This window comes from Palaemon carinicauda, chromosome 38, assembly GCF_036898095.1.
Source record: "Palaemon carinicauda isolate YSFRI2023 chromosome 38, ASM3689809v2, whole genome shotgun sequence".
Taxonomy (NCBI): domain Eukaryota; kingdom Metazoa; phylum Arthropoda; class Malacostraca; order Decapoda; family Palaemonidae; genus Palaemon; species Palaemon carinicauda.
In genome coordinates, this window is record NC_090762.1 from 5,513,559 (window position 1) to 5,540,639 (window position 27,081).

Here is a 27,081-nt window from a genome sequence, read left to right on the forward strand (position 1 = left end):
AGGTAGACATAGCTAGAAATAATGGTTTGCATTTCTCTAGGATTGGGCAGGGTTTGCCCTCTTTGACTGCTCTCATGACACAGTCTAGGACTTTCCCCCAAAGGGAGGAAGGAGCAATAACGGTTGGATGCTTCTTGTTCACTGTTGAGACTTAGGAGTTATTATGTCCGGCCCCTTTCTGGGTCTTGGTAAGGATGGCTTGGGCCTTGTCATGTTCGAGGAAAATGACTTCCTTCAGTATAGCCTCCTCGCGGGATGTAGATTCATCTCGTAGTCTCTCGAAGCAATCTCGGTACGCTGAAAGCTGGGTCAGAATTGAAGCTCTTCAAGGGGATTGGGCCCCAATTTCTAGGAGATGTAAAGCTTCCTATTCAACCTGGGCATGTGTTCCGTCTACCCCCAGGGGTTGGTTTGGAACAGTGAGGGAGGACAGATATTATAGGGGGCTTAGCGGAGCCCCTGGAAGCGCCAGGGCGTTTCCTTCCCTGTACTTCTCTTTTCCTCACTTTGAGATCTTGCTTATTCTTCTCTTGTTCCTTCCGGAACAGTGTCAGCATCTTCTGGATCAACTCTAGGTGCGTTTCACTGCTGCCGAACTGTCTAGCCAGTTGGGGCGTTGGGGTTGGAGAGGTTGACGGCATAAGTAAATATGCCGGCACAGTGAGCTGAGGTACCTCAGTCATCGTCAAAATGGATCCTTCTTCCTCCATGGGTTGTTGAACCACTCCTTATACAGGGCCTTCTTGCAGTAGGTCCTGTCTGGTGTCAATGGACGCCTCTGGCATCCGATCTTGGTGGATGTCCAAGCCTGGCAGTGCCTGTTGATATTCGTGTCCACTGTCCGTTGGATAGAGGGAGGCTGGACCTGTGCCTGAAGCAGAAACGTATTCAATTGAGCCTTAGGGAACAATAGGCACTTCAAAATTTGTTAGGTAGGTAAGGTCCCTGAAAGTTCTTCTGGAAGCCTCATACTCAACTTTGTTGGGTTTCCCTTGCTATATCCCTTGACTCCATAGTGTCAGGGATGTCTTTTACAAAGCCATCAGTCAGCAAGGTCAAGCGATTGGAGTGACCTTTTGGATCCCAGAACCCCAGGAATCCAGATACAATGCAGCAGGGGCATAAGGCCCGTACATCGTATGCCCACAAAAGTTCTTTCTCTTGTGGTTGCAGAACACAACTGCACACTTCGCTATCAGCTCCTCCTGTAAGGGAGAGAAGGGTGAATGGGTATTAGGTTGTTTATATTATTGATATATGCTAAAAATACGGGTTCCAGTACCTCAGGGATCCAAATACGATGCAGCGGGGAGCATGAGACCTGCACATCTTGTGGCCATAAAAGGTCCTACTTTTGTGGTTGCAGGACAGGGCTGCACACTTCACCTTGCCCTCCTCCTGTAAGGAAAGGAAGAGCGAAATGAGTATGGGGTAATTTATCATACTGATAATTATTCACATGTAGTAAATAGTAATCATTACTATTATAATTATAGCTTAGGATAGGAAGCTGGAAAGGAAATAGGAAAGACAAATATCTGTGTTTCCTGTCCAGGCAATTGCTGTGACTTCCCTCAATATTAATATTTTAAATTTTCTTATTAGGGAAATATAGGGTGGAATAGCTCTCGTACGTTGAGCTGGAGTCAGTGTATACTGGCACTAACTCTCCCACAAGTGAATATTAATACTGTAGGGTAAAGATTTTTATGTTCAAATGATCTAGGATACATCAGAATGTTGAAGGAATACTTCACTTCAACATTAGCTTAGCTGTCTCAATAATGGACTGTGAAAGGATACACAGAATATGTTGGAAAATCATACTACTGTATATTATATACTGTAGTTTTCTAACTGTTGTATTTCTATACTGCAGGAATACTGGCTACTGTATAGTCTTATACTGTAGTTCTGCCGGCATACTACTGGCTAGGCTAGTACCTGGCGGCACTAGCCGACAGAGAAAGAGAAAGAATGGATAGAAGGGCTACCGTATTATTATAGTTTAGTACAATAATAAGGGTTTTAGGGACTACTGTCTCTACTGCCTTCTTTCCAAAATGAGGATTCAAATGGAAGGGGAAAGAATGTATTCATTCTAGCTTCCATCCAGCCACAATATCTGTTGCCGGCTGCACTGCCGGTTACAGGGTTTGTGGATGGCAGTCCAAGAGAGGACTGAAGAATACTCAAAGTTGTAATGGGTCTCCCACCGGCAGCCGTCATGGCTGGCACAACCTTTCCCGGAGCCTTGTTTCCATTAGGGGAAAGGTCGAAGCGGCAATCTAGCCGCCTTTGTAGGAGCCCGGCCGGTATCGTAATCAGCCCGGCAAGCGGGGAGATTGTAGAATACCGGCCACAGATGTTGTGACGGCCTGGGCAGAAGGGGAAGGGAAAGGGTCTTATATTTTTGCATAGAAAGAAGGCGGCACATCTGCCTCCCACTGTCAGCAGCAAAACAAGGAAACATAGTTTCTTATGCCGGCGCCGTCTTGGGTGGCAGAAGAATAACGATTCCTCAGCATAAGACATTGCCGGATTTAAGACATGTCTTCTAGACCACAAGGGAGAAGGTGGCGGTAACTGTACTACCACTTTCGGTTGTGGACTAGGGAAGCCGGGCTTCCTATGCCAGCAACTATGAAACTAGCAGAGGAATGACTAATCCCCCATTGGTAGAGTTGCCGACAACAAGACTGAATACTCTGAGTTACTGTCGTAATTCAAAGCCGGGATACTCACCGGCAAAGAGGATAGACAGAAACACTGTCTCAGTCAAGCTGGAGTATACTACTCTATGGCCAGACCAAAGATAGTGTTGCCGCCTAATGGCGGCACTCAGAGGGAAGGAAGGGTTTATCCTTAAATCTCTAAAAGAGACGAGTATCGAATTATGTTAGTAATTCTAGGAGATGTGCTATCTCCAATTGAATTAATAAAACGATACAAAAGGATAAACCGGGATAACGTTACTAAAGTATACTAAAACGCATTAGGCTAGCCTAACTCGAGTCGGGATCTCGGCTACGCTACGTCACCGAGGCCTTATCGTATACTATCGAAACGTTTAACAGAAGAGGAAATATTACATGAGTAATCTTATCTTCACTATTATAATTTGCCTAAATAGCTATAATTTATTAAAGATAAATACCGGGGACGTCGTACTACTAACGAAATAAAGCATTTATAGCGTGCGACAGCGGTCCAAAATAGCCGCCTCCGGTGATGGCTCTGCCCCACTAAACACATCTAAATTATGCTAATTTAACTGTGAGAAGGGAGCCAAAAATTATACCCAGGAAAGATTAAATACTCAACTTTCTAGAGGATGAAGATGCTGGAGATTGCATAGTAATAATCCTTGAAATAGTAACAAAACCAAGAGCAGTTGGGAGATACACAGCGCTTAATTCGCTACTACAAAAGGAATAGTTCGCCTGGGTGGTACCGGGAGGGGATCCAACGGGTAACCTTGATAACAACTCCCCTTCAAATTCGCCACTCTTCCCCTTCAGAGCGAAAACTCTATTCGGGGTGAAGATTGCCATGTGTTGTATCAAGAAATACGTTCCCTGATATTATGCGATATTCTTAATAGTTATTTTAAGGATACTTGCGCCAGGAGTTAGAATTCTGGAGACCTGTGGTCAATTCTCTGGGAGTATCACTGTAGCCAAATATCCCTTAGAAAGCTGCCTAAAGGAACCTTCCATCAGGATGACATGGCTGAGCCCAAATATATATATATATATATATATATATATATATATATATATATATATATATATGTGTATATATATATATATATATATATATATATATATATATATATATATATATATATATATATATATATATATATATATATATATATATATATATATATATATATATACTCACACATATATATACAGGTATATATATATATATATATATATATATATATATATATATATATATATATATATATATATATATATATATATATATATATATATATATATATATAGGCATTTTATTAACCTTAATTTTTTATTACCAATGTATCATATGTCTATGGAGTACTCCTGTTTGTGTGATTTTTATCTTCATGCCATCTCATCATAGTTTAAAACTGAAGACAAATAAGATGATTATTAATAAAAAAATGGGATAATTGTCTTCTGTAAACCAGAAATTAGTCGAAATTAAAAATGTAAAAGCTGTTGAAAATATAAAGATAAAATTGGAACTGAAAAAAATGATAGATATAAATCATAAGAAAAACATTGTTTTTAAATATTAAACTTAGCCGGTGAATATATAAATAGCTGACGTCTCCGACGGCCCGACAGATTCCAAAAAACTCGCGAGCGATCGCCATGAAGGTTGCGGGTGTGCCCACCAGCGCCGACTATCGGCCAGATACCGCATATACTTCTCAACCAAACCAGTTCTTCTCTGTCGGTGTCACCGACAACATTGGTTCCGCTCGCTCTAGACCTCGAGTTTTCTACCGAATTGGTGAAGTACTTTGTTTTGGTTTTATTGGCTTTCGCTGTGTTGGTTTGTTCCTTCAATAAAACTCTTGAAACCCCTTTTTTGTTTTTTGTTGATGATTTTTGCTTTCCTTTGTATTTTCTCTGGATTTTCATAATGGCTGACCCTTCTCCTGTATATCGCAAATGTGCGAAAGATTGTAGCAAACGTCTTCCGAAAGCTTCTATCGACCCTCAAACTGTTTGTGCTAATTGCCGGGGTAAATCCTGCCAATTAGGAGATCGGTGTGAGGAGTGTGTGGTTTTATCGGAGTTCGAGTGGTTAGAGTATGAAAAATATACTCGGAAACTCGAAAGAGATAGGGTGAGGAGAAGCTCGTCTAGATCTTTAGAATTTTCCTCCTCCCATGCCCCTGAACCTAATCCTTCCCCTGTAGTGGTAGTTTCTGAACCCTCTATTGGCACTCATGAACCTTCAATGTGTGATATGTTTTTAGCTATTCAAGCGTTGGGTGAGAAGGTCGAAACCTTAGCCTCGGACAGGAACCAGCTTATGTCCGATGTTAAGCTGTTAAAGAGTCAAAGTGGTAAAGTGGAAAGTCAAAGTGGTAAAGTGTAAAGTGCGCAAAATGTGTTTAGTGTTGCGACCGAGGGTTCGTCTGTTCGTGCTTGTCGCTCCCCTAGTCCGAGACCTCTTTCAGGCTCCCCTGCACCAGGGAGAAGGAATGTCGTCGTAGGACTTAAGGGAGCGAGAGGTGTAAACTGACGTACAGACGTTCCCTCTAAGGTATCAGACGTTTCTCATCAAGAACGTCCTTACCATGAGACGGGGGAGACTAAGTTCTCCTCGTCTTTTGACGATTTGCTGCATAAGAAACCTTGGCGTAAGGTTTCTAGACCCTTAAAGCGCAAATCAGTCCCTTTAGGACAGGTCCAGCGTCCTGGCTGTAGCCATTGGGGCAGCTCTGACCATTTTCAGTCATCGGATGGCTGTTCGCCTGTTAAGCGTAAGCGTGACACGGAGTCCGAGGGTCTCGTTCGGTGCGATGATTTGCATGCACAGACGTTGCCGACGTCACGGCCCGTTCCGACTCCCGTTGACCCGAAGTGGAGTGTCCTACAGGTCATGCAGTTGAAACTTTCATCTTTAATGGAGGTTTATGAGCATGAACAGGTTCGCAAAGAACCTTTGCTTGCGGTTCGCCAGTCCGACAAGCGTGACTCTGGTCTTCAACCGCCTAAGCGAGTTTTGTCTCGTCATTATGATGTTAGCGCTAACGTTATCGGTGCTGTTAAACGCGACTCTGATCGTGTTCCTCGTCATTCACGTCAGTTACGTGACGTGGAACCTCTTTTGCCGCAGACTCAAGGTGACGTTCAGCAACTGTCGCCGCAGTCTCGAAGTGACGTTCGTCGGCCGACTCCGTTGCCCCGACGTGACGTTGAACGTCAGTCACCGCGGTCGGGTGTTGTTTTTCAAACTCAAACCCTGCAGTCAGTGCAGTCCCGACGTGATGTCGAACGTCAGTCGACACAGTCTGTTGTTGTTTGTCAGTCTCAAGACTTTCAGTCTTTGCAGCCTTGGCGTGACATCGTTACCTCAGCTGTTGCTGCGGCTCCGTCGCATGTTGACATAGCCTGTTAAGCGTTGCCTCCTCGGCATGTCTCTCCGTATCGCGAGACTTTGCCGTTGTTGGATGAAGTTCCTTCGGATGAGGAAGTCGTTGATCCCCTTCCTGCTGATGTTCCTTTGGGGACTCTTTCGGATGGAAAGGACCCTAGGGTTGCTCAGCCCTCCCTTGATTTTAAGAAGATCATGCTTATCTTTAAGGACCTGTTTCCTGATCATTTTGTTTCTGCTGCTCCTCGTTCGCCTCCATCTGAGTTCACGCTGGGCCTAGCTTCTTCGACTTCGTCGTTCACGAAGTTAGTGCTCTCTCGCTCTTCTAAGAGAGCTTTGCGTTTGTTGGGCGCCTGGTTAATGACCAGGAGGAATTTGGGGAAGTCCGCTTTTGCTTTCCCCCCTTTCAAATTGGCTTCAAGTGCGAGCGTCTGGTATGACACGGGAGAAGTTCTCAGCTTGGGGGTGCCTGCCTCTGCCCAGGGAGACTTCTCAAGCCTTGTAGAATCTCCTCGTCGTCTGGCCATGAGACGCTCGAAAGTTTGCTGGTCCTCTTCAGATCTAGATCATCTCCTCAAAGGAATTTATCGTGCCTTTCAGGTTTTCAATTTTTTGGATTAGTCTCTGGGAGCCTTGAGTAGGAAGGTCTCGTCAGCAGACCGTGATGTCTCTGTTCAGATTATGTCGTGCATGGACAAGGCAATTAGAGATGGCTCTAATGAACTTGCTGCTACTTTCACAGCAGGGGTTCTTAAGAAGAGAGAGACTCTTTGTTCTTTTCTGTCTGCAGGTGTCACTCCTTGTCAAAGGACAGAACTTCTCTTTGCGCCATTGTCTTCTGCCTTGTTCCCACAGCAGCTTATTAGAGATATTGCAGCGTCTCTTGTACAGAAGGACACTCATGATTTAATGGCCACGTCTGCTCGTAAGGCTGTACCTTCATCTTCTTATGTCAACAGACCTAAATTTGAAACTCCAGCGACAAGGTTTATCCCGCCTTTTCAGGCAGAGCTCCCAGTAAGGGAGGCTCTCGTGCCGATAGTAAGCGGGGCAAGAAGAGAGGATCTAAATCCTCCCGTGGCAGAGTCTGACTGCCCACGTCCTCAGACAGCAGTAGGTGCCAGATTGACCAACTTCTGGCAGGCCTGGGAGAAGAGGGGTGCAGACCGGGAGTCTGTTTTGTTGCTGAAGGAGGGTTACAAAATTCCTTTTGTACGAAGACCTCCTCTAGTAAAAGATCTGATAGACCTCTCTCCCAGGTATCGAGAGGAGACGAAGAGACAGGCATTGCATCTTCAGGTGTCTCTGTTGTTAGAGAAGGGGGCGGTGGTGAAAGTCTCGGACCTTCAATCCCCAGGTTTTTACAACCGTCTCTTCCTGGTTCCGAAGAACACAGGAGGTTGGAGGCCAGTGCTGGATGTCAGTGCTCTCAACGTATTTGTTGTAAAAACAAAGTTTACGATGGAGACCACCAAATCCGTTTTGGCAGCAGTCAGAGAGGGCAACTGGATGGTCTCTCTTGACTTGCAGGATGCGTACTTCCACATTCCGATACATCCAGACTCTCAACCTTATCTGAGGTTTGTGTATAGGAATGTGGTGTATCAGTTCCGAGCACTGTGCTTCGGCCTCAGTCCTGCTCCTCTTGTTTTTACGAGGCTCATGAGAAATATAGCAAAGTTCCTACATTTGTCGGGGATCAGAGCCTCCCTGTACTTGGACGACTGGTTACTCAGAGCGTCGTCCCGTCATCGCTGTCTGCAGGACCTACAGTGGACTTTGGATCTTGCGAAGGAGTTGGGCCTCTTGGTGAACATGGAGAAGTCACAGCTGACTCCCTCCCAAACGATTCTCTATTTGGGGACGGAGATACAGAGTCTAGTTTTTCGGGCTTTTCCGTCTGCCAACAGGATTGAGCAGGCTTTGCTCAAAGTCCGTCTCGTGCTAGAGAAAAACCGTTGCTCTGTGAGAAGCTGGATGAGCCTCCTAGGGACGTTTTCATCTCTGGAACAGTTTATCTCTCTAGGGAGACTTCACCTACGCCCTCTCCAGTTCCACCTAGACTTCCATTGGAACAAGGAGAAAACTTTGGAGGCGGTCTCGATTCCGATCTCCGATCCAGTCAAGACTTGCCTGGCTTGGTGGGACAGCAATATAAGACTTCGGGAAGGTCTGTCTCTGGCAGTCAAGAACCCAAACCATGTGTTATTTTCAGACGCATCGGATTTGGGTTGGGGGGCGACTCTGGACAGTCTGGAATGCTCGGGTCTTTGGGCCGCAGACCAGAGGAGCCTTCACATCAACTGCAAGGAGCTGTTAGCAGTCCATTTAGCACTGAGGAGTTTTGAGAGTCTGCTTCGAAACAAGGTGGTAGAAGTGAATGCAGACAATACCACGGCCTTGGCTTACATCTCGAAGCAAGGAGGCACTCACTCCCACGCTCTTTTCATCATTGCAAGGGACCTCCTCATTTGGTCAAAAGATCGAAACATCTCGCTTTTGACGAGGTTTGTCCAAGGGAAGTTAAACGTCTTGGCGGACTGTCTCAGTCGAAGAGGTCTGGTGATCCCTATGGAGTGGACACTCCACAAGGATGTGTGCAAGAGTCTTTGGATGACTTGGGGTCAACCCACCATCGATCTCTTTGCGACCTCGCTGACAAAAAGGCTCCCGACTTATTGCTCTCCAGTCCCAGATCCAGAGGCGGCCCACATAGATGCCTTTCTGTTGGACTGGTCTCACCTGGACGTTTATGCCTTTCCACCTTTCAAGATCCTCAACAAGGTGTTGCAGAAGTTCGCCTCTCACGAAGGGACCAGGTTGACGTTGGTTGCTCCCCTCTGGCCCGCGAGAGAGTGGTTCACAGAGGTACTTCTATGGCTGGTAGACGTTCCAAGGAGTCTGCCTTTGCGGATGGATCTCTTACGACAGCCTCACGTAAAGAGACTTCATCAAAGCCTCCCCGCGCTTCGTCTGACTGCCTTCAGACTATCGAAAGACTCTCAAAAGCTCGAGGATTTTCGAAGGAGGCAGCTAGAGCGATCGCGAGGGCTAGAAGATCCTCTACCATCAAGATCTACCAGTCGAAGTGGGGGGTATTTAGAGATTGATGCAAGTCCTCCTGTACTTCCTCCTCCAGTACCTCTGTAGCGCATATTGCGGATTTTCTGCTATATCTGAGAAACGGTCGCTCCCTCTCTGCATCCACCATTAAAGGCTACAGAAGCATGTTAGCTTCTGTTTTCAGGCATAGAGGCTTGGATCTTTCGAATAACAAAGATCTCCAAGACCTCCTTAAGTCTTTCGAGACCTCTAAGGAGCGTCGTATTTCAACTCCTGCTTGGAACTTGGACGTGGTCCTACAGTTCCTAATGTCAGACAGGTTTGAGCCTTTAAATTCAGCCTCCCTGAAGGATCTTACCCTCAAGACACTTTTTTTGGTGAGCTTGGCTTCGGCTAAAAGGGTCAGTGAGATCCATGCTTTTAGTAAGAACATCGGCTTCTCAACAAATAAAGCAATATGTTCTCTTCAGCTTGGTTTTTTGGCCAAGAATGAACTTCTGTCTCGTCCTTGGCCTAAATCTTTTGAAATACCTAGTCTTTCTGAGATCGTAGGTAATGAAATTGAAAGAGTGCTGTGCCCCGTTAGAGCTCTTAAGTTTTACTTATCTAGAACTAAACCGATACGAGGTTGTTCAGAGGCTTTATGGTGCTCCGTTAAAAAGTCCTCGTTGCCCATGTCTAAGAATGCGTTATCTTACTTTATTAGACTTTTAATTCGGGAGGCACATTCTCATTTAAGTGAGAAGGATCGTAGTTTGCTTAAGGTCAAGGCTCACGAAGTTAGAGCGATAGCGACTTCGGTGGCATTTAAGCAAAATAGATCCCTTCAAAGTATTATGGACGCGACCTTTTGGAGGAGCAAGTCGGTGTTCGCTTTATTTTACTTGAAAGACGTCCAGACTCTTTATGAGGACTGCTACACACTGGGTCCATTCGTAGCAGCGAGTGCAGTAGTGGGTGAGGGTCCTACCACTACATTCCCTTAATCCCAATATCCTTTTAATTTACTCTTGAAATTTTTAATCTTTTTTTGGGTTGTACAGAAGACTAAGAAGTCTTTCGCAATCTTTTTGATTTGGCGGGTGGTCAAAATGTTGTTTCTTGAGAGCGCTCAGATTAAGGGTATTGATGAGGTCCTGTTATAGGGGTGTTCGCCCTGGATATAGCAGCTCCTGGGAGTCTTTCAGCATCCTGAGAGGATGGCTGGGCTTCGTGAGAAAAGCGGACTAATGAGGCTGAGTAATCATCAGAGTCAGCTTCCTTACCAGGTACCTATACTTAAGTTTGTTTTTATGAAATATTTGTCAAAAACTCTTAAGCATATACGCCTTTATTGTTTTAATACTGGTCTCTACCCACCACCATGGGTGTGAATCAGCTATTTATATACTCACCGGCTAAGTTTAATATTTAAAAATGATATTTTCATTATAAAATAAATTTTTGAATATACTTACCCGGTGAATATATAATATTAAAGGCCCTCCCTTCCTCCCCGATAGAGACCCTACGGACTGAGAAGAACTGGTTTGGTTGAGAAGTATATGCGGTATCTGGCCGATAGTCGGCGCTGGTGGGCACACCCGCAACCTTCATGGCGATCGCTCGCGAGTTTTTTGGAATCTGTCGCGCCGTCGGAGATGTCAGCTATTTATATATTCACCGGGTAAGTATATTCAAAAATTTATTTTATCATGAAAATATAATTTTTTAGAAAACTGAAAGCCCTGACTTGATCGTTATTGGAATGAATTTATATCAAAGAATTAATATCGTCAGTAGGTTTTTGGTAAATTTGTCAAGTAGGCCTACAGGATAGTTTTTGTGTACAAATTGTAATGGTCATATAAATCTTCTAAAAAACATTATTTTGTTCTTGGTACAGTCTGCTGTCAGATGCCAGGAAATCTCATGTAAATGTCTTTCCCTGTATAAAAATAATTTGGTGGAGGCCCCCAAGACTCCCACTGTCAGCAGTGCCTTTTTAAACTATAGCATCCCCAACCGAGAAAAAAAAAAAAAAACGTTCTTACACCTCTGATAAAGCATTGGTTGTCAAGCCTGCCACCCAACATTAGTGTCTTCCTTCACCACAGAGCCACCTAGCGGATTAGTTCCGCTGGTTCCCCAATAACTATTATAACACTGTGCAGCATGGACCATGTGGTAAAAATTAATATTAGCTTAACTCAATTAACTAATATCAGTTTGAAGATAGAAATGAGAAACCATAATGCAAGAGATGAGATTGTATTATCTAAGTAGAAAACCCATGCTGTTGACAAAAGTTTTTTTATTCATTAAAATCCACTTTCTCTTTTAACAGTTTGCCCTTGGAGTGGGTGGAGGATGGGTAGTTGTAGGTGTAGATGGAGAACTGCGGGTGTGGTTAGGCGGTGGTGGCTGCCGCCCTTGCCATCAGGGACCTGTGACGGACCTCCAGTTGTATGGGTCACATTTATATACAATAGGTCAGTTTCATCCTGTTACATTTAATTCATGTTGGACGTAAGATTACAGAGGTCCACATCAAACTTATTCTCCTGTTTAATACCTTTCTCAGGCTCATATAGACCTTACGTTCAATTCAATGTATTGCCAGATAAAATAGTGTTTTGGTTTTGTAAAGGATTATATATGTATAGGTATAATTTATTATGTCTTTGTATCTCTCAGTTTGTCTGTCTATCTTTTATTTTAAGAACAATTCTTCCTATCTATCTGTATATGTTTACAGATAAACTTCTTCCTCTACTGTTGTCGCAATTCTTTTTTTAATGATTTTATTAGAATATTTATAAATTGCAGTTTTGGGTTCTGTTTGCTTGTTTGTTTTCAAGTTTTGTATGCTTTTTTATTTTGGTAGCAGGCATACATAATGGTACATGTTAATTCTTATGAAAAATTTATCAAAGACCATAGACAGTAAGTAATCAGATATGAGGAGAGGAAAAAAAATATGATTGTTCGTGTATGAATATAAACCTTTCGTTAGTAGAAGTATGACTTCAGCGAAGCATGAATGACCATTTCAACTTTTAAGGAGGCAAATATAGTTGCCTTTTAGGTGGCAGGTAGGGGACCCACCCGAGTGACCTGACAGGTGTAGCAACCTTCACTTCAACATCAGCCGCCAGACAGTGCTAACTTACTTCATCTGGCTGTTTTCATCTTTTAATTTTTCTTTCATATCAAATAAATTCTCTGGAGGACAGTCTGTTTGACGGGTATCGATGAAAGAAATCTAAGGATATGCAGTGTTTACTGATGACTGGAATTGTGAGACAGTTTTCTGTTCTACCCAACGGTATTCAACATACTTATTCCTGAACCAATCCTTCTTCTTGAGGGTAAGCTGATGAAACAAGAGAGCCAAGTGTCCCTTTTAGGTATTTATCTGACAATGAATCTTAGCCCTTTTACCCCCAAAGGATGTACTGGTACGTTTCACAAAACATATCCCTTTACCCCCATGGACGTACCGGTACGTCCTTGCAAAAAACTGCTATTTACATTTTTTTTCATAATTTTGATAATTTTTTGAGAAACTTCAGGCATTTTCCAAGAGAATGAGACCAACCTGACCTCTCTATGATTAAAATTACGGCTGTTAGAGCAATTTAAAAAATATATACTGCAAAATGTGCTTGAAAAAAAATAACCCCTGGGGGTTAAGGGCTGGAAAGTTCCAGATAGCCTGTGGGTAAAATGGTTAAATACAATAAAACCTCTTACCTATAATACCCCAGTCAACTAGTTGCTTAAGGATACCCCCTCGCCAGGTAGTATCATAGGCCTTTTCTAGGTCAAAGAACACTGCGATTGTCTGATTTTGTATGGCAAAGGCATTCTGGACCTCTTGAGTGAGGAACATCAAAGGGGCATTGGTATTTCTATTTTTCCTAAAACCAAACTGGGTTAGATAAAAAGTTCTTAAGAGTCCAAATACCACACTAGTTGGGCATTGATCATTCTAACATAAATTTTACTAACGCAACTACTTGTAGTTAGAGCAATTGGCCTTTAAATTTTAGAGAGGTACGAATCCTTTAATGGTTTTATAATAAGAACTATGATCGATATTTTCCAAGACTTAGGGGAAGTTCCTGAAGTCCAAAAATTATTTGAAATATCTTAATAGCAGCAGTAGGGGACTCAGCAGTATGAAGCTTCATCTGTGGTGGAAATGTGGGAGGTTGGGCTGTGGCACCCTAGCAGTACCAGCTGAACTCGGCTGAGTCCCTGGTTAGGCTGGAGGAACGTAGAGAGTAGAGGTCCCCTTTTTTGTTTTGTTTCTTGTTGTTGTCGGCTACCCCCCAAAATTGGGGGAAGTGCCTTTGGTATATGTATGTATGTATGTTAATAGGGGGAAGAAAATAAAATTGCATTATTATAAGATCCTGAATTTTTACTAACAGGAGAATCAACCGTGGTACTGTTCCTAATACAGTGATACCTCTACATACGATCTTAATTCGTTCCAGAAACTGCTTCGTATGTTGAAACGATCGTATGTTGGAGCAAATATTCCCATAAGAATACACGGTAATTTGTTTAATTCGTTCCTCAGCCAAAAAACCCATAATAACTCCTTAATACAGTAATTGGCTACACATAATTACACATAACATTAATACAATATAATAATACATAAATATCTAAAAAAAGAATAATAATAAAGAAATAATAAATAAAAAAGGGGTTTTTATGTAACACTTTACCTTAGCGACAGGCCAGCGCAGGTGTAGGGACTGCTATGCAGGAGGAGATGGAAGATCAGCGAGGAGGTAGGGACGGCGACTTTGTACGATAACTTACACTAACTTACACTTAATGAACTTTAACTTGACTGAGCTTATTTTTTTTTTTTTCATTTTTATAATTTTATATTTTTTTTTTACATTTTTTTTCTTTTCTTATTTTTAATTTTCATCACTTTCACTCGATTCGGTCTTTCTTTTCTTTGCTTCACTTTCTTTCTTTTCATCATGATCACTAGACCGTTTTAGTTGAGATTTTTTAAAGAAACTATCGAGTGAAAGTTGCCTGGTACGGCTTTTGAGGATTTTTCTAAAATGAGTTAAACAAACATCATCAAACTGCGCAACTACACGGCAAACCTGAAGTTTCTGTGGGTGATGCTTGTCGATGAAATCAACCACGTGTTGATGACATGCCAACATCTGTCTTATTTCCGCCGTACCTAAGATTTAGCCTACTTCCTCGGTCTCCTCCGACTCACTCAACTGCGCTTAGAACTCATCATGCTGCATGGCTTGCAGCTCCTTGAGTTCCTCGGTGGTGAGCTCTTCATGATGCTCATTGACGAGTTCGGTGATGTCATCTTCATCCACCTCCAGACCCATGGACTTGCCAAGGGATACAATCTCTCTGGCGTCTTCCTTGGCGGCAACCACAGGTTCATTCTCGGGGCCAAAACATTTGAAATCTCTGTGAGCAACAGCATCAAGCCAAAGCTTCTTCCAAGCTGAATTCAGGGTCCGACGAGTTACTCCCTCCCAAGCCTGATCTATGATCTTTAAGCAGTGCACGATATTAAAGTGGCTCTTCCAAAATTCACGCAAAGTTAAGTTGGTGCTTTGCGTGACATTAAAGCACTGCTTAAATAAGTGCTTGGTGTAGAGCTTCCTAAAATTAGAGATGACTTGCTGGTCCATGGGCTGGAGGATAGGGGTGGTATTCGGTGGAAGATACAACACTGATGAATTTGTATTCGTCGATGATATCATCTTCGAGTACTGGGGGGTGGGGGGGGTGAGCGGGTGCATTGTCCAAACAAAGCAAGCACTTCAAAGGCAAATTCCCCTCATGAAGGTACTTCTTGACAGCAGGTCCGAAAACTACGTTCACCCATTCCACAAAGATATGCCTAGTAACCTAAGCCTTAGAATTAGAATGCCATGGAACATGTAGCAGGTCTTTATTAATTCTATGTGCTTTAAATGCCCTAGGGTTTCTGGAATGGTAAACTGATAAAGGCTTAATTTTGCAGTCCCCGCTGGCGTTGGCACAAAGCGCAAGAGTCAACCGATCCTTCATTGGCTTATGTCCAGGCATTTTCTTCTCTTCGGTGGTAATGTACGTTCGACTAGGCATCTTTTTCCAAAAAGACCGGTTTCATCACAGTTGAACACCTGCTGCTCTACGTAGCCTTCCTCTGCCACGATGCTTTCAAACTTTTTAACAAAGTCTTTAGCAGCCTTGGTGTCCGAACTCGAAGCTTCTTCATGCCGAACAACTGAATGAATCCTGGTCCGTCTCTAAATTTCTCGAACCAACCTCGAGACGCCTTGAATTCCTCCATCGTAGGATCGGCTGAACTCTCCCCCGTGTCACCCCCAGAGCCCGCCGCCTTCAAGTCACTGTAGATAGCGCTGGCCTTCTCACAAATGATCGTTTCAGTGATCGCATCGCCAACAATCTCCTTGTCCTTGATCCAAATTAATAAAAGGCGTTCCATCTCTTCAAGGGTAGGGCTGCGACGTTTGGAAATAATCGTGATCCCCTTCGAAGGTTTCACTGCTTTAATAGCTGCCTTCTGTTTTATGATTGTCGAGATCGTAGACATATTCCGGCCATATTGTTTAGCCAGATCGCTAACACATACACCTCGCTCATGCTTTTCTATTATTTCTTGCTTTAGTTCTAATGAAAGCATTGACTTCTTCCTTTTCTCACCACTACTACTACTTCCTGAACCGAAACTAAGCTTTTTAGGACCCATGATTAGAAACACTGAAAACAGCACGTGAAAAAGGAAGATAAAAAACACTGTTAATAACTGAGCGAATAGAGAATAACCACACGATGCGCATGAGATGAGAGGACTGATCAAGGTGACGCTCTAGCGGCGTCAACAACAAACCACGGTTGATGCTTTCGAGAAAATTCCACGCACACGCGTATTGTTTATCTCATATGTTGGAGCAACACTTCGGGTGTCGAGACAGAAATTTAGTCGCATTATACTTCGGATGTTGGAAAATTTGTATGTTAGGACATTCGTATGTAGAGGTTCCACTGTATTCTATAACATCTTATATGATAATATAGTAGAGGTGATTAAACAACTCCCACAACCTTTTCTCTTACTAGGAGATCTTAATAGTAGACATCCTTTATGGGGTGATGTTTTGACAAACGCAAGGGATAATATTATATCAATTTTGGAGAAAAAAGATGTAGGACTCCTTTCATGTTCAGACAGGTACCTTGTCCTGCATTGACCTATCAGTTGCAAGCTCTAACTGTCTTCTCGATTTTAATTGGAGAACATTAGATGATTGGCATACTAGTGATCATGCACCAATCATTATAAACACCAAAAATGATCCACCTTTACAGAGATTGCCACGATGGAATCTTGATAAGGCAGACTGGGATGGATTTCGGGAGCTAAGTGAAATTGAAGGAAACGCAGAACAGTTTGAAAGTGTTGATCATGCCATAGACTTACTTAATGGAACTCTTCACACAGCAGGAGTCAATTCCATTCCAAAACAACAGGGATATTAAAACGACGACCAGTCCCCTGGTGGTCATCAGAACTAACTGTCCTGCACAGAGACACAAGAAAGTCTTGAACTCGATTGCCCAGGCGCCGTACTGAGGAGAATTTAGTCATATACAAGAAATGTAGAGCACAGTTTCATCTTGTCATGAAAGAAGCTAGGCGCCAGTCTTGGCTGTCATTTGTCTCCTCCATTAACAGTAGAACACCAACATCATCTGTGTGGAGGAAAGTGAAAAAAATAGCAGGCAAATTCACCCCTAACCCACCACCAGTTTTAAGGGTAAATGATCAGTATATGACTGGAGCAATCGAAGTTAGCAATGCCCTGGCTGACCATTTTTTCAAATGTATCATACAAGTGTGGAGCAGCTCCTGGTCACCAGTATAGGAGCATTGAAGAAAAAGTTTTAAATTTTGCAGCAAGAAAGGAAGAGTCAAAAGAGAATTTGATTCTGCACTTGCTACCTGTAATCCTTTCTCGGGATGGAAGCACTTATATCAGTCCTTCCCCTATGGTTATTATGTTTTGTGAAGTTAGGTTAAGAGTCCTGCCTCTCTAGTCATTATGTTTTTCTGATTTCTTTCGGTTACAGTAATCGCCTGGCAGTAACACGGTTAATCACAAGTTGTTTTTACAAAACATTCATCCAAATACTTTTTTACATAAGCAAAATTTCTGAGACAATACCCAGTGTTTCTTACTCCAATTTTTATTTGAGATTAGTTTTGTTCTAACTGTCATCCATTGCCTAATAGTGGTAAAAATCTAGTTCAAAGTTTCAGCAGTATCATCAATATCATTTACGGAGAAGTAAAATAGTGTATCATCCGTAAAGTATTTTACAGATACAGAATAAAATTTGAGCTAATACACTTCCCTGTGGTACCCCTCGGTTTAATGGTCCATATTATGATGAAAGTTTCCAATTTGTACAAAGTAGTGTCTGTCAATCAAGTAATATTCTAAATACTCAAAATCGTTTTATCTTCAATACTTATGGGCTGCAAATCATTAAGTAGCAGTTCATGCACGACTGTATGAAAAGCAGAACTAAGATGGAGTAATATCAAAATACCACATTTGTTCTCGTGCATCATTTTCAGCATGTTTACATCAGAGCATATAACCGCCTCTGTCTGCCATGTGGTAGGAGTGTAAGAATACTACCTCCGTACGTCCACTATGTCGAAGAAAAAACAAAAGGAGAGCTGCTGCTTAATGCTTTGCTTTATAGCATAAGGCTAGTGCCTCTTACTTTTACTTTTACTTTTACGGGTTTATTTCTCGCCCTCCATCAGACACTAAAGGTCTGTTCAGGCGGGCCTTGGTGTGTGAAAAATAATTTCTTTCCAGTTAATATTTTGTTCTGTATCATTATCAGTTATTTCGCTAGCATTTGTATTCAGGCTTAATAGTTTTCAGGTCACTATTATAACACTTTCTAAAAAGATAAGTCTTCAGGTTTATCTTGAAACCTGCCACATTATTGCTATTCTTGACATCGAGTGGAAGGTCGTTAAAGAGTCTCGGTGCAGCATAACTGAACGTTCTTCCTCCTATTGCATGATCCACACTAATTTCGAATAGTCTATATGGGTCATCAGCATATCTAACTCTTACAGCAGCTCTAGTAGCTTGAGGGTAGGGGACCAAGCAATCACGAAGATATTTAGGCTTATCACTTGTAAGTGCTTTGTGAGTCAACAAACAAATCTTAAATTAAATCATAGCCTTACTAGGTAATCTATGTCTGGCAATGCTTCAATTATTTCTGAGTACTTTTCGTAACCGGTGTAACTAGGATTGTTAATAAATTACAGTAAAAAATGCAGCCATATTTTCTAATTAAAAGTTTAATTTTCGTGGACTTCAGCCATTTTGGATATCACGTTTTACTTTCCGAAAATTATTGCAGCTTTTGAATCCTTGTAAAGTTTTGGATTCCATTCCAGGCAACAAACCAGCCAGGTGTATGAATAATTGCGTTCAACTTCTTGATATATTTGATATATTTTTGTGGTTATACAAATTTTCTAGCGTATATAAGTATATATACAATGACTACCTAAACGAAAATTCTAGATTTTTGGAAAAAAATCATTAATAAAAAAGTATTGATATTGAATTTTTTTTTTTTTTTTTTTTTTTTAGAAACCAACGATGCTATTGAAGCTTCTCATCTTAACTTGCAATAAACCATTTTGATTGGTAAACTGATCGATATAGAGGAGGTCATAATAATCAGAGGTAAAATGATATATAGGATATTATATTCGTCATTTTCCTTTATTATATATATATATATATATATATATATATATATATATATATACTGTATATATATATATATATATATATATATATATATATATATATATATATATTTATAATAAAGGAAAAAAATATAATATATATGTATAATAAATGAAATTTTATATATAATATCTATATATATCTATATATATCTATATCTATATCTATATCTATATCTATATCTATATCTATAGTATAGATATAGATATAGATATAGATATATATATATATATATATATATATATATATATATATATATTTATATATATATATATATATATATTTTTGGGCTCAAGCCATGTCGTCCTGATGGAAGTTCCTTAAAGGCAGCTTCCTAGGGTATATTACAACTACGGCGATATTCCCAGAGAATTTACCTTCAGGTACCCAGAATTCTAACTCCTGGAGCGAGTATCCCTAAAAAGACCTTAGGGATATCGTAAATATCAGTGGACGTATTCTTGACACGCCTCATAGCAATCTATACCCCGAATAGAGTTAACACTTCGTAGGGGTCAAATGGCAAGAAAACGAAAGCGATAAGAAAGGGGGGAGCCGTTCATAAGGCATCTCTCCTCCCCGTTTCGAAAGCGTGCCCTGCGCCGCTCACGGCGCCATCTGTATTCCTTTTTGCGTAGCTCTACGACTCGGTGTGTTTTCCCTGTTTTCTACCCAATCTTGGAATTTTCTCGCTTAATAATGCTTTCTCCAACTTCTTCTGCCTCGGATAAGTTGAGTACTATTTCTTTTATGTATAAATGTAGGCTCTTGGTTAAAATTAAAGTAATTAAAAGAGTTATCTTTGATACAAGAGCTGTTGCCTGCTGGAGGCATCATGGATGCTGTCGCTCGCTAGAATAGGATTTATTTGTTAGCAAGAGCGACGTTCCCAGCCCCTTTGCGCTTAAATATTAGCTACTTAGCTTATTTAGGAATTCTGTTATGATGCGATAGTAGTGTGCCTGGCGAAGTTTTGCCAAGACTGCCAACACTAGTCTTCGTAGGCTAGCTGTTAGCCTATGTACTTCCTGCATGATAATTAGTCTTCCAAATGTGAATTTATTGCTTTAAGCGTTAGGCAACGTTATACATATAAGTCCTTTTCGAGTACCTTCCAAGATAGTATTGGTGTGAGTTTCGGTGAATTAGGTAATCGATTCTCTTAGTGCCTAGGCTAGGTTGTCTTAGGTCATTATAATATTATCTGTTCCCCGTTTGCTCCCTTCTCTTCGGGGAAGGGGCAAACCCTTTCCCTCTGTTTAAGCCTTAGGCTTAACTCTGGTGGTTTATTTGAATTAATCTTCAAATATATCTATGCTTGAGTAGTACTGTACCTTCCCGTTCCAACTGAATTGGTTCAGAGGGGGACAGTACAACAGTGTTTAGTCTGAGCCCGGTTTGTCTGGCATGGGGCAGAGTCTCCCTTGCTGATTGACTCGGGCATTAAGGGTTATCCCCTTGGTCCACCTTGTTGGGTTCCAGTAGTGATCCCTTTACTCGGTGACTCATCAGACTGTCCTATTGCCGTTCCGGTCTTGGGATATGTTCCCTTTTCTGGAAGGGCAATTCCTTCCTTGCCGTGGTTCATGGGAGGCAGCCAGTAGTGCCGGCCTCCCTCTCGGGTCTTTCTCTAACTGAGATGAACTGTCTTAGTTGGGAATGACCCTTAACCAAGGTAAGGTTGGATAGGACCCTCTGTCCTTCCCTTCTTTTTTCCGTTCCTTGTGTCAGTCGTCTGCATCCTTGCCTAGCCTAGGTTGGGATGAGGAACTGACGTGGTCTCCTGTCGGCCGGCAGAGTGTGCCGACCGGCAGAGACCATTACTTCGAGTGCTGCCCGGTCCTTTCTTGGTCCCTCCATCGCTGCCGTCTGTAGATTCAGTATGCAGCGGTTAGGAAGCTTGACTTAGTGTCTCCCCTTCCTTTCGGCACTCTTTCGGGTGCCGGGCTCAGAGACTCATAGTCTCTTAACCCGGCACTCATTCTATTGTCTTAGTATGTGTTGTCCTTGCCGTCTGCCGGCCTACAGGCCGGCCGTCGGTGGGGAGGGGTGTTCTCCAGTTCTCTTGCTGTCGGTCGGCGTTGGGGGTATACCTTTGCCGGCCGGTCTCTTGCTCATCTGCCGGCCACTACAAGTGGGGCCGGCAGCCGAGCGCTGCCTAGTGTGGGGGGCCAGCCGGCAGGGTTTGTTTACTGCTGCCGGCCGGCCTGCGACACTGCCCAGTCAGCCGGCCACTAAGAATGATGGCTGGCAACGCAGTGCAAACCGGGTGGCTGCGGTCCGGCAACCACTGCCGGCCGGTTCAGGCATGGGATCTGGAGTTCTCCCCAATAAGGGTGATCTGATGTTGTGTACTTGAGATCTACCTTTCGAAAAACGGGGGGGGGGGGGGGGGGGGGGGGTGCTGACCGGCAATAGCCGGCTGGCACACCACCCTCAGGTACTGTATCAGTCCTCTCTTGGTGGTATATTCAACCAAGGGAGTTCATGATGTAGTAGGTTACAACACTGTCTTTTCTATCTTACTTGTGTTACTGGTACAATCACTTGGTGTCGCCTTACAAGGATAAAAGATAATTCTTTTATCCCTGGCCGGAATGGTAATATTTTACCTTAGGTGTGAGCTACACCTAATTTCCTTTGGAAATATGTTCTCTGGTTATTCTAGTAAAGACTAACTATGTGACTTGGCTGGTGGGCTTCCACAGGTGTTTGTGTGGGTTTCACAAGTAGGTGTCTTTCCCTTATTCTTGTTGAATACTCATTTGTTACATGTGAATTGAAATTCACTTGATATTCATGGAAATTTTTCTTCTTTTACAGGAGGAGCATCCGAAGTGTGATAGTGTCTTCTGCAATGTCCGCAGTAAGAACTTTTGCGGACATGCCTCGTGTAGGAGGCACGCGGCTTGTGCAGCCTCCAATGATGACCATCGTTACTGGGATCCGCAGGTATGTGCTGTATGTACTAACCTGCTATCAGAGGCTTTTGAATCCCCTAGGTCGGCGGAGTCAAGAGATGCAGCGAGGGAGAGGCTTCGCTTATGGGTAAGGGGTTTTCAGAAAAACACCACTGGACCTTATCTTCCTAACGAGAAGATGAGGGCATACCTTTTTCCCAAGGCTTCCCCTGATGCTGTTGTTCCCCAGCCTCGGCCGGAGATCCCTCTGATCCAGATTCCAGTGGAGGAGGATGTCGCTGACGCCATGCAGGACATCCAGTTGGACGACAAGATGTCCGACTTGTCCGATCGTGCGGAGCAGGATCTCCTCGCAGAGGGCGAGGAGGAGGATCGAGATCCTATTGCCGTGGAGGAAGAGGTTCCCGTATCATCAGACGTGCCGGTTCAGGTCTCTGAACCTATCACCTCTACCTCGTCCGCTCTTCCAGCAGAGCTTGGACAGGCTCTCTCTTCCATCGTTGGTATGATCCAACAGATGCAGAGGGAGAATAATCAGAAGGCCGCTACTTTGGAGCTCCAGATGCAGAAGATCACAGCATCACGTGGACCTCCAAAGAAGCTCAACGTTAAGGACCTTCCTCTGTGCTCGGATGCCAACCCGTGGAGATATGCCGAGCACATGCCGATGACGATTGGGAAGATCGTCATGTCGGAGAAACTGGGCTCAGTTCCCCTTGAGGAGGTGGAATTCTGGCCCAGTAGAGGGGCCTACCCGGACTGCTATGTCCGTTTGAAGAAGGAGCCGGCTTCGAAGGAGGAGACGGAACCAAAGGAGGTGATTATCCTGGATCACTCCAAGGCTCAAGCCACTTTAACAGCTGCTTTAAAGGAGAGGGGGTTCTCAAACTCAAAAGTTGCCGCTTTGAGTAAGAAGCACCCCTCCTTTGTATCCTCCCCGGCTAGGGCCTTCCCCTTTATGCAAAAGGGGTTTGCGGCCGTCATGAAGGCGGTTGAAGCTGGCAAGCCGTGTCCGTCTTTGGAGGAATGTAAACCTCTATCGTTGGCATTGCCAATGGACAATAAGGACTGGAAGGAGGTGCACCTTACTTTCTCGGTTGGGAAGCTGGACGCCGACATTGCAGGTCAGCAGTTCGGCGAAAACCTTCCCAAGTTGTCGGAATTCCTTCTACGGAGGGAATTGGACACAAAGGAGCGCCTGGCAGCCTCGATGTCTCTCCAGACCAACATGGAGACGATGGCTAGCGACCCCAAGATGCCAGAGATGTTCATGGTTATGGCCAAAATCCATCTGGCCACAGTAACCAAGGACCTCTATTGCTTTGTTAAAGCAAGGAGGGCCTGTAGGGAGTTTGTGTTCGCCTCGGCCACAGTGAGGCATGAACCCAAGAGGCTAATTTCATCCAGCATCTGGGGTAAAGATCTCTTTCCCAAGGACGTGGTCAAAGAGATCGTGGACAAGGCAGCCACTGAGAACCGCAATCTTCTCCTGAAGTGGGGCCTGTCCCTTAAGAGGAAGTCTTCTCCGGATGAGGGCCCTCAGCCGAAAGGAAAGGCGAAGAAGTCAAGGTTTTCCTCCCGTCCAGCCAAGTCCTTCAAACCGCAAAGACAACAGCAGCAGCAGCCAGCTTTGCCTCCGGTTCCACAACTGGTAGCCCAGACCCCGACCACCTTCCAATGGGTTCCCCAAGCCATGTCATCAGCTTCCCCGGCATTCAATCCCGTGTTCGAGGGACAGTCGACCACGTTTCGTGCAAGACCCAGAGGAGCAGCTAGAGGGTCATCAAGACGCCCCTCTAGGGGACGAGGATTCAGAGGTGGTCGCGGCCAGGGAGGCAAGACTGCAGGGCAGTCAAAGTGAAGTGTCGCCGGTAGGTGGGAGACTTCAGTATTTCCGGGATCGCTGGACCTTCGATCCCTGGGCCCACAGCCTTCTCAAAAATGGACTGGGTTGGAGTTGGTACAGTACTCCGCCCCAGTGCCCTCAATTTTTCCAACACTCCACCCCCGTTTTGGAGGAGTACATCCAAGATCTGTTGGAGAAAAAGGTGATCAGGAGGGTAAAGTCCATCAAGTTCCAAGGGAGGCTGTTTTGTGTTCCCAAGAAAGACTCGGGGAAACTCAGAGTCATTCTGGACTTGTCACCACTCAACAAGTTCATAGTGAACCACAAGTTCAAGATGTTAACGTTACAACACATAAGGGCCTTACTGCCCAAGAGGGCATATACCGTCTCCATCGATTTGTCAGACGCATATTGGCACGTTCCAATAAGTCGTCGTCTCTCCCCCTGCCTAGGATTCAAGCTACAACAAAAACTTTACGCTTTCAGGGCGATGCCCTTCGGACTAAACATAGCCCCAAGGATCTTTACGAAGCTTGCGAGCGCAGCTCTCAAACAGTTACGCCTAAAAGGGTTCCAGGTAGTAGCCTACCTGGACGATTGGTTGGTGTGGGCAGCATCCAGAGCAGAATGCTTGCAAGCTTCCCTACAAGTGATTCAGTTCCTGAAATATCTAGGCTTCATGATCAACAGAAAGAAGTCTCGTCTTTCTCCAGCTCAGAGGTTCCAGTGGTTGGGAATTCACTGGGATCTAGTGTCACACCGTCTTTCCATCCCGATGTCAAAGAGGAAGGAAATAGCGGGGTCTGTCAGGAGACTTCTAGGTTCCGAGAGGATATCAAGACGCGAACAAGAGAGAGTTTTGGGCTCTCTTCAGTTTGCATCAGTAACAGACCCAGTGCTAAGAGCACAGTTAAAAGATGCAGCGGGAGTATGGAGAACCTTTGCATCGAAAGAGCGAAGGGACTTGAAGAGACCGGTCCCACTTCGACTACGTTCTCTTCTCAGACCGTGGTCTCAAGCCAGTCGTCTAAAGAGGTCTCTACCTCTTCAGCCACCCCCCCCGTCAGTGACAATCCACACAGACGCCTCAAAGGTAGGGTGGGGGGGTCACTCCCATCGGAAAAAAGTGCAAGGGATCTGGTCCAAGCTATTTGGGACCTTTCACATAAACTTTCTAGAAGCTATGGCAGTACTTCTTACCCTGAAGAAAGTATCCCCACGTCACTCGATCCACGTAAGGTTGGTACTGGACAGCGAGGTGGTTGTGAAATGTCTGAATCGGCGGGGATCGAGATCCCCACCTCTCAACCAGGTAATGTTAGCCATATTCCGACTGGCGGAGAAGAAGAAGTGGCACCTGTCAGCAGTTCACCTTCAAGGAGTCCGGAATGTGACCGCGGACGCTCTATCCAGGTTTACACCGATAGAGTCAGAATGGTCCCTAGACGCAGGATCATTCTCTTTCATCTTGAGACAAGTCCCAGAACTGCAGATAGACCTCTTCGCGACGAAGGACAACAAGAAGCTGCCGAAATATGTGTCCCCATACGTGGACCCCTCGGCAGAAGCAATAGATGCGATGTCCCTCGATTGGAACAGATGGTCCAGGATCTACCTGTTTCCCCCTCACAATCTGATGTTGAGGGTCCTCAACAAACTGAGATCCTTCAAGGGAGTAGCAGCAATAGTGGCCCACAAGTGGCCGAACAGTGTATGGTTCCCTCTAGCTCTGGAACTACGACTGAGGTTTCTACCACTCCCGGACCCAGTTCTGTCCCAGCAAGTCCAGAAGTCGACTGTCTTCGCTTCATTACAGAAAACCCGAACCCTGCAGCTCATGATTTTCTCTCCCTAGCGGTGAAGAAACGGTTCGGAATCTCGAAAGATAGCATCGACTTCCTGGAAGAATACAAGTGTAAGTCTACTAGGAGGCAGTACGAATCTGCGTGGAAGAAATGGGTAGCCTTTGTCAAAGATAAGAACCCGCACGAGATCTCTACGGAGTTCTGCCTATCCTTCTTCATTCACCTCCACGGACAGGGGCTGGCGGCGAACACAATTTCTACATGTAAGTCAGCTCTAACAAGACCCATTCTATATGCCTTCCAGGTAGACCTCGCTAACGAGATGTTTAATAAGATCCCAAAGGCCTGTGCTAGGCTTAGACCATCAGCTCCTCCAAAGCCTATTTCGTGGTCGTTAGACAAAGTCCTTCATTTTGCCTCATTACTAGATAATGAGGAATGTGCGTTGAAGGACCTGACTCAAAAAGTGATCTTCCTTTTTGCCCTTGCTTCTGGGGCCAGAGTTAGTGAGATTGTGGCCCTCTCGAGAGAGGAGGGCCGAGTTCAGTTCCTGGATGGGGGAGAACTGAACCTGTTTCCGGACCCTACGTTTCTCGCTAAGAACGAGTTGCCCACCAACAGGTGGGGTCCCTGGAGAATCTGCCCTCTGAAAGAAGATGCATCTCTATGTCCCGTAGAATGCCTTAAGGTCTATCTTCGTAGAACTTCAGACTTCCATGGGGGCCAACTATTCAGAGGAGAAACATCGGGCTCGAATTTATCTTTAAATCAGCTTAGGGCGAAAATTACATATTTTATTCGCAGAGCGGATCCTGACAGTTCACCCGCAGGTCATGATCCGAGGAAAGTTGCTTCATCCTTAAACTTCTTTAACTTTATGGATTTTGAACACCTTCGTTCATACACTGGCTGGAAGTCTTCCAGGGTATTCTTTCGCCACTATGCTAAGCAAGTGGAGCAGCTAAAGAGGTCTGTGGTAGCAGTTGGTTGCGTCGTTAACCCTGCTGTTTAACTCTGCGAGGAACAGCGGAATCATTTGGGACTTTGATTCTTGGGTGAATGGTTAGTTATATGCGTTGATATAACTGGTAGTGAAGGCTCTCAGAGCCCACAGTGACTGTTCCAACGTTATGGTGATGGTAGCACAAGTACAGACAGGTGTGCCAAGCGTTTGCCAACGCTATTGTCAGCAAGTAGTAACATGGACGTTAAGTTTGATACCGGGGTATGTGTAAGTGACACATATGTTTTCTTTCAGATAATCATTCATCCATGCACTACAGTACTTGTGTAAATTGTTGGTCATCCATCTAGCATATGTACATATTTATGGTGACCATGTCTATTTATTGTTTCTCAATAAACTTGTTCTCGGGAACCTTGCGTCTCCTTCACCTATTTTTGATTTCATATTGTTTTTTGAGCATTTAGCCTATGTATATTAATCGGGGATATCTATAATAGCCTATTCCTTAATGCAAAGCCTGGATTAT

The 27,081-nt window shown here is 43.9% G+C and overlaps 1 protein-coding gene across 1 annotated transcript in view; it reads left to right on the forward strand.

Annotated features, from left to right (window-relative positions):
- Window positions 1-27,081, forward strand: part of LOC137630044 (cilia- and flagella-associated protein 44-like) — a 167,625-nt gene that overhangs the window by 22,460 nt on the left and 118,084 nt on the right. The window contains exon 5 of the mRNA XM_068361535.1: window positions 11,495-11,639. Coding sequence (XP_068217636.1) covers window positions 11,495-11,639 — 145 coding nt within the window. The remainder of the gene's footprint in view (window positions 1-11,494; window positions 11,640-27,081) is intronic.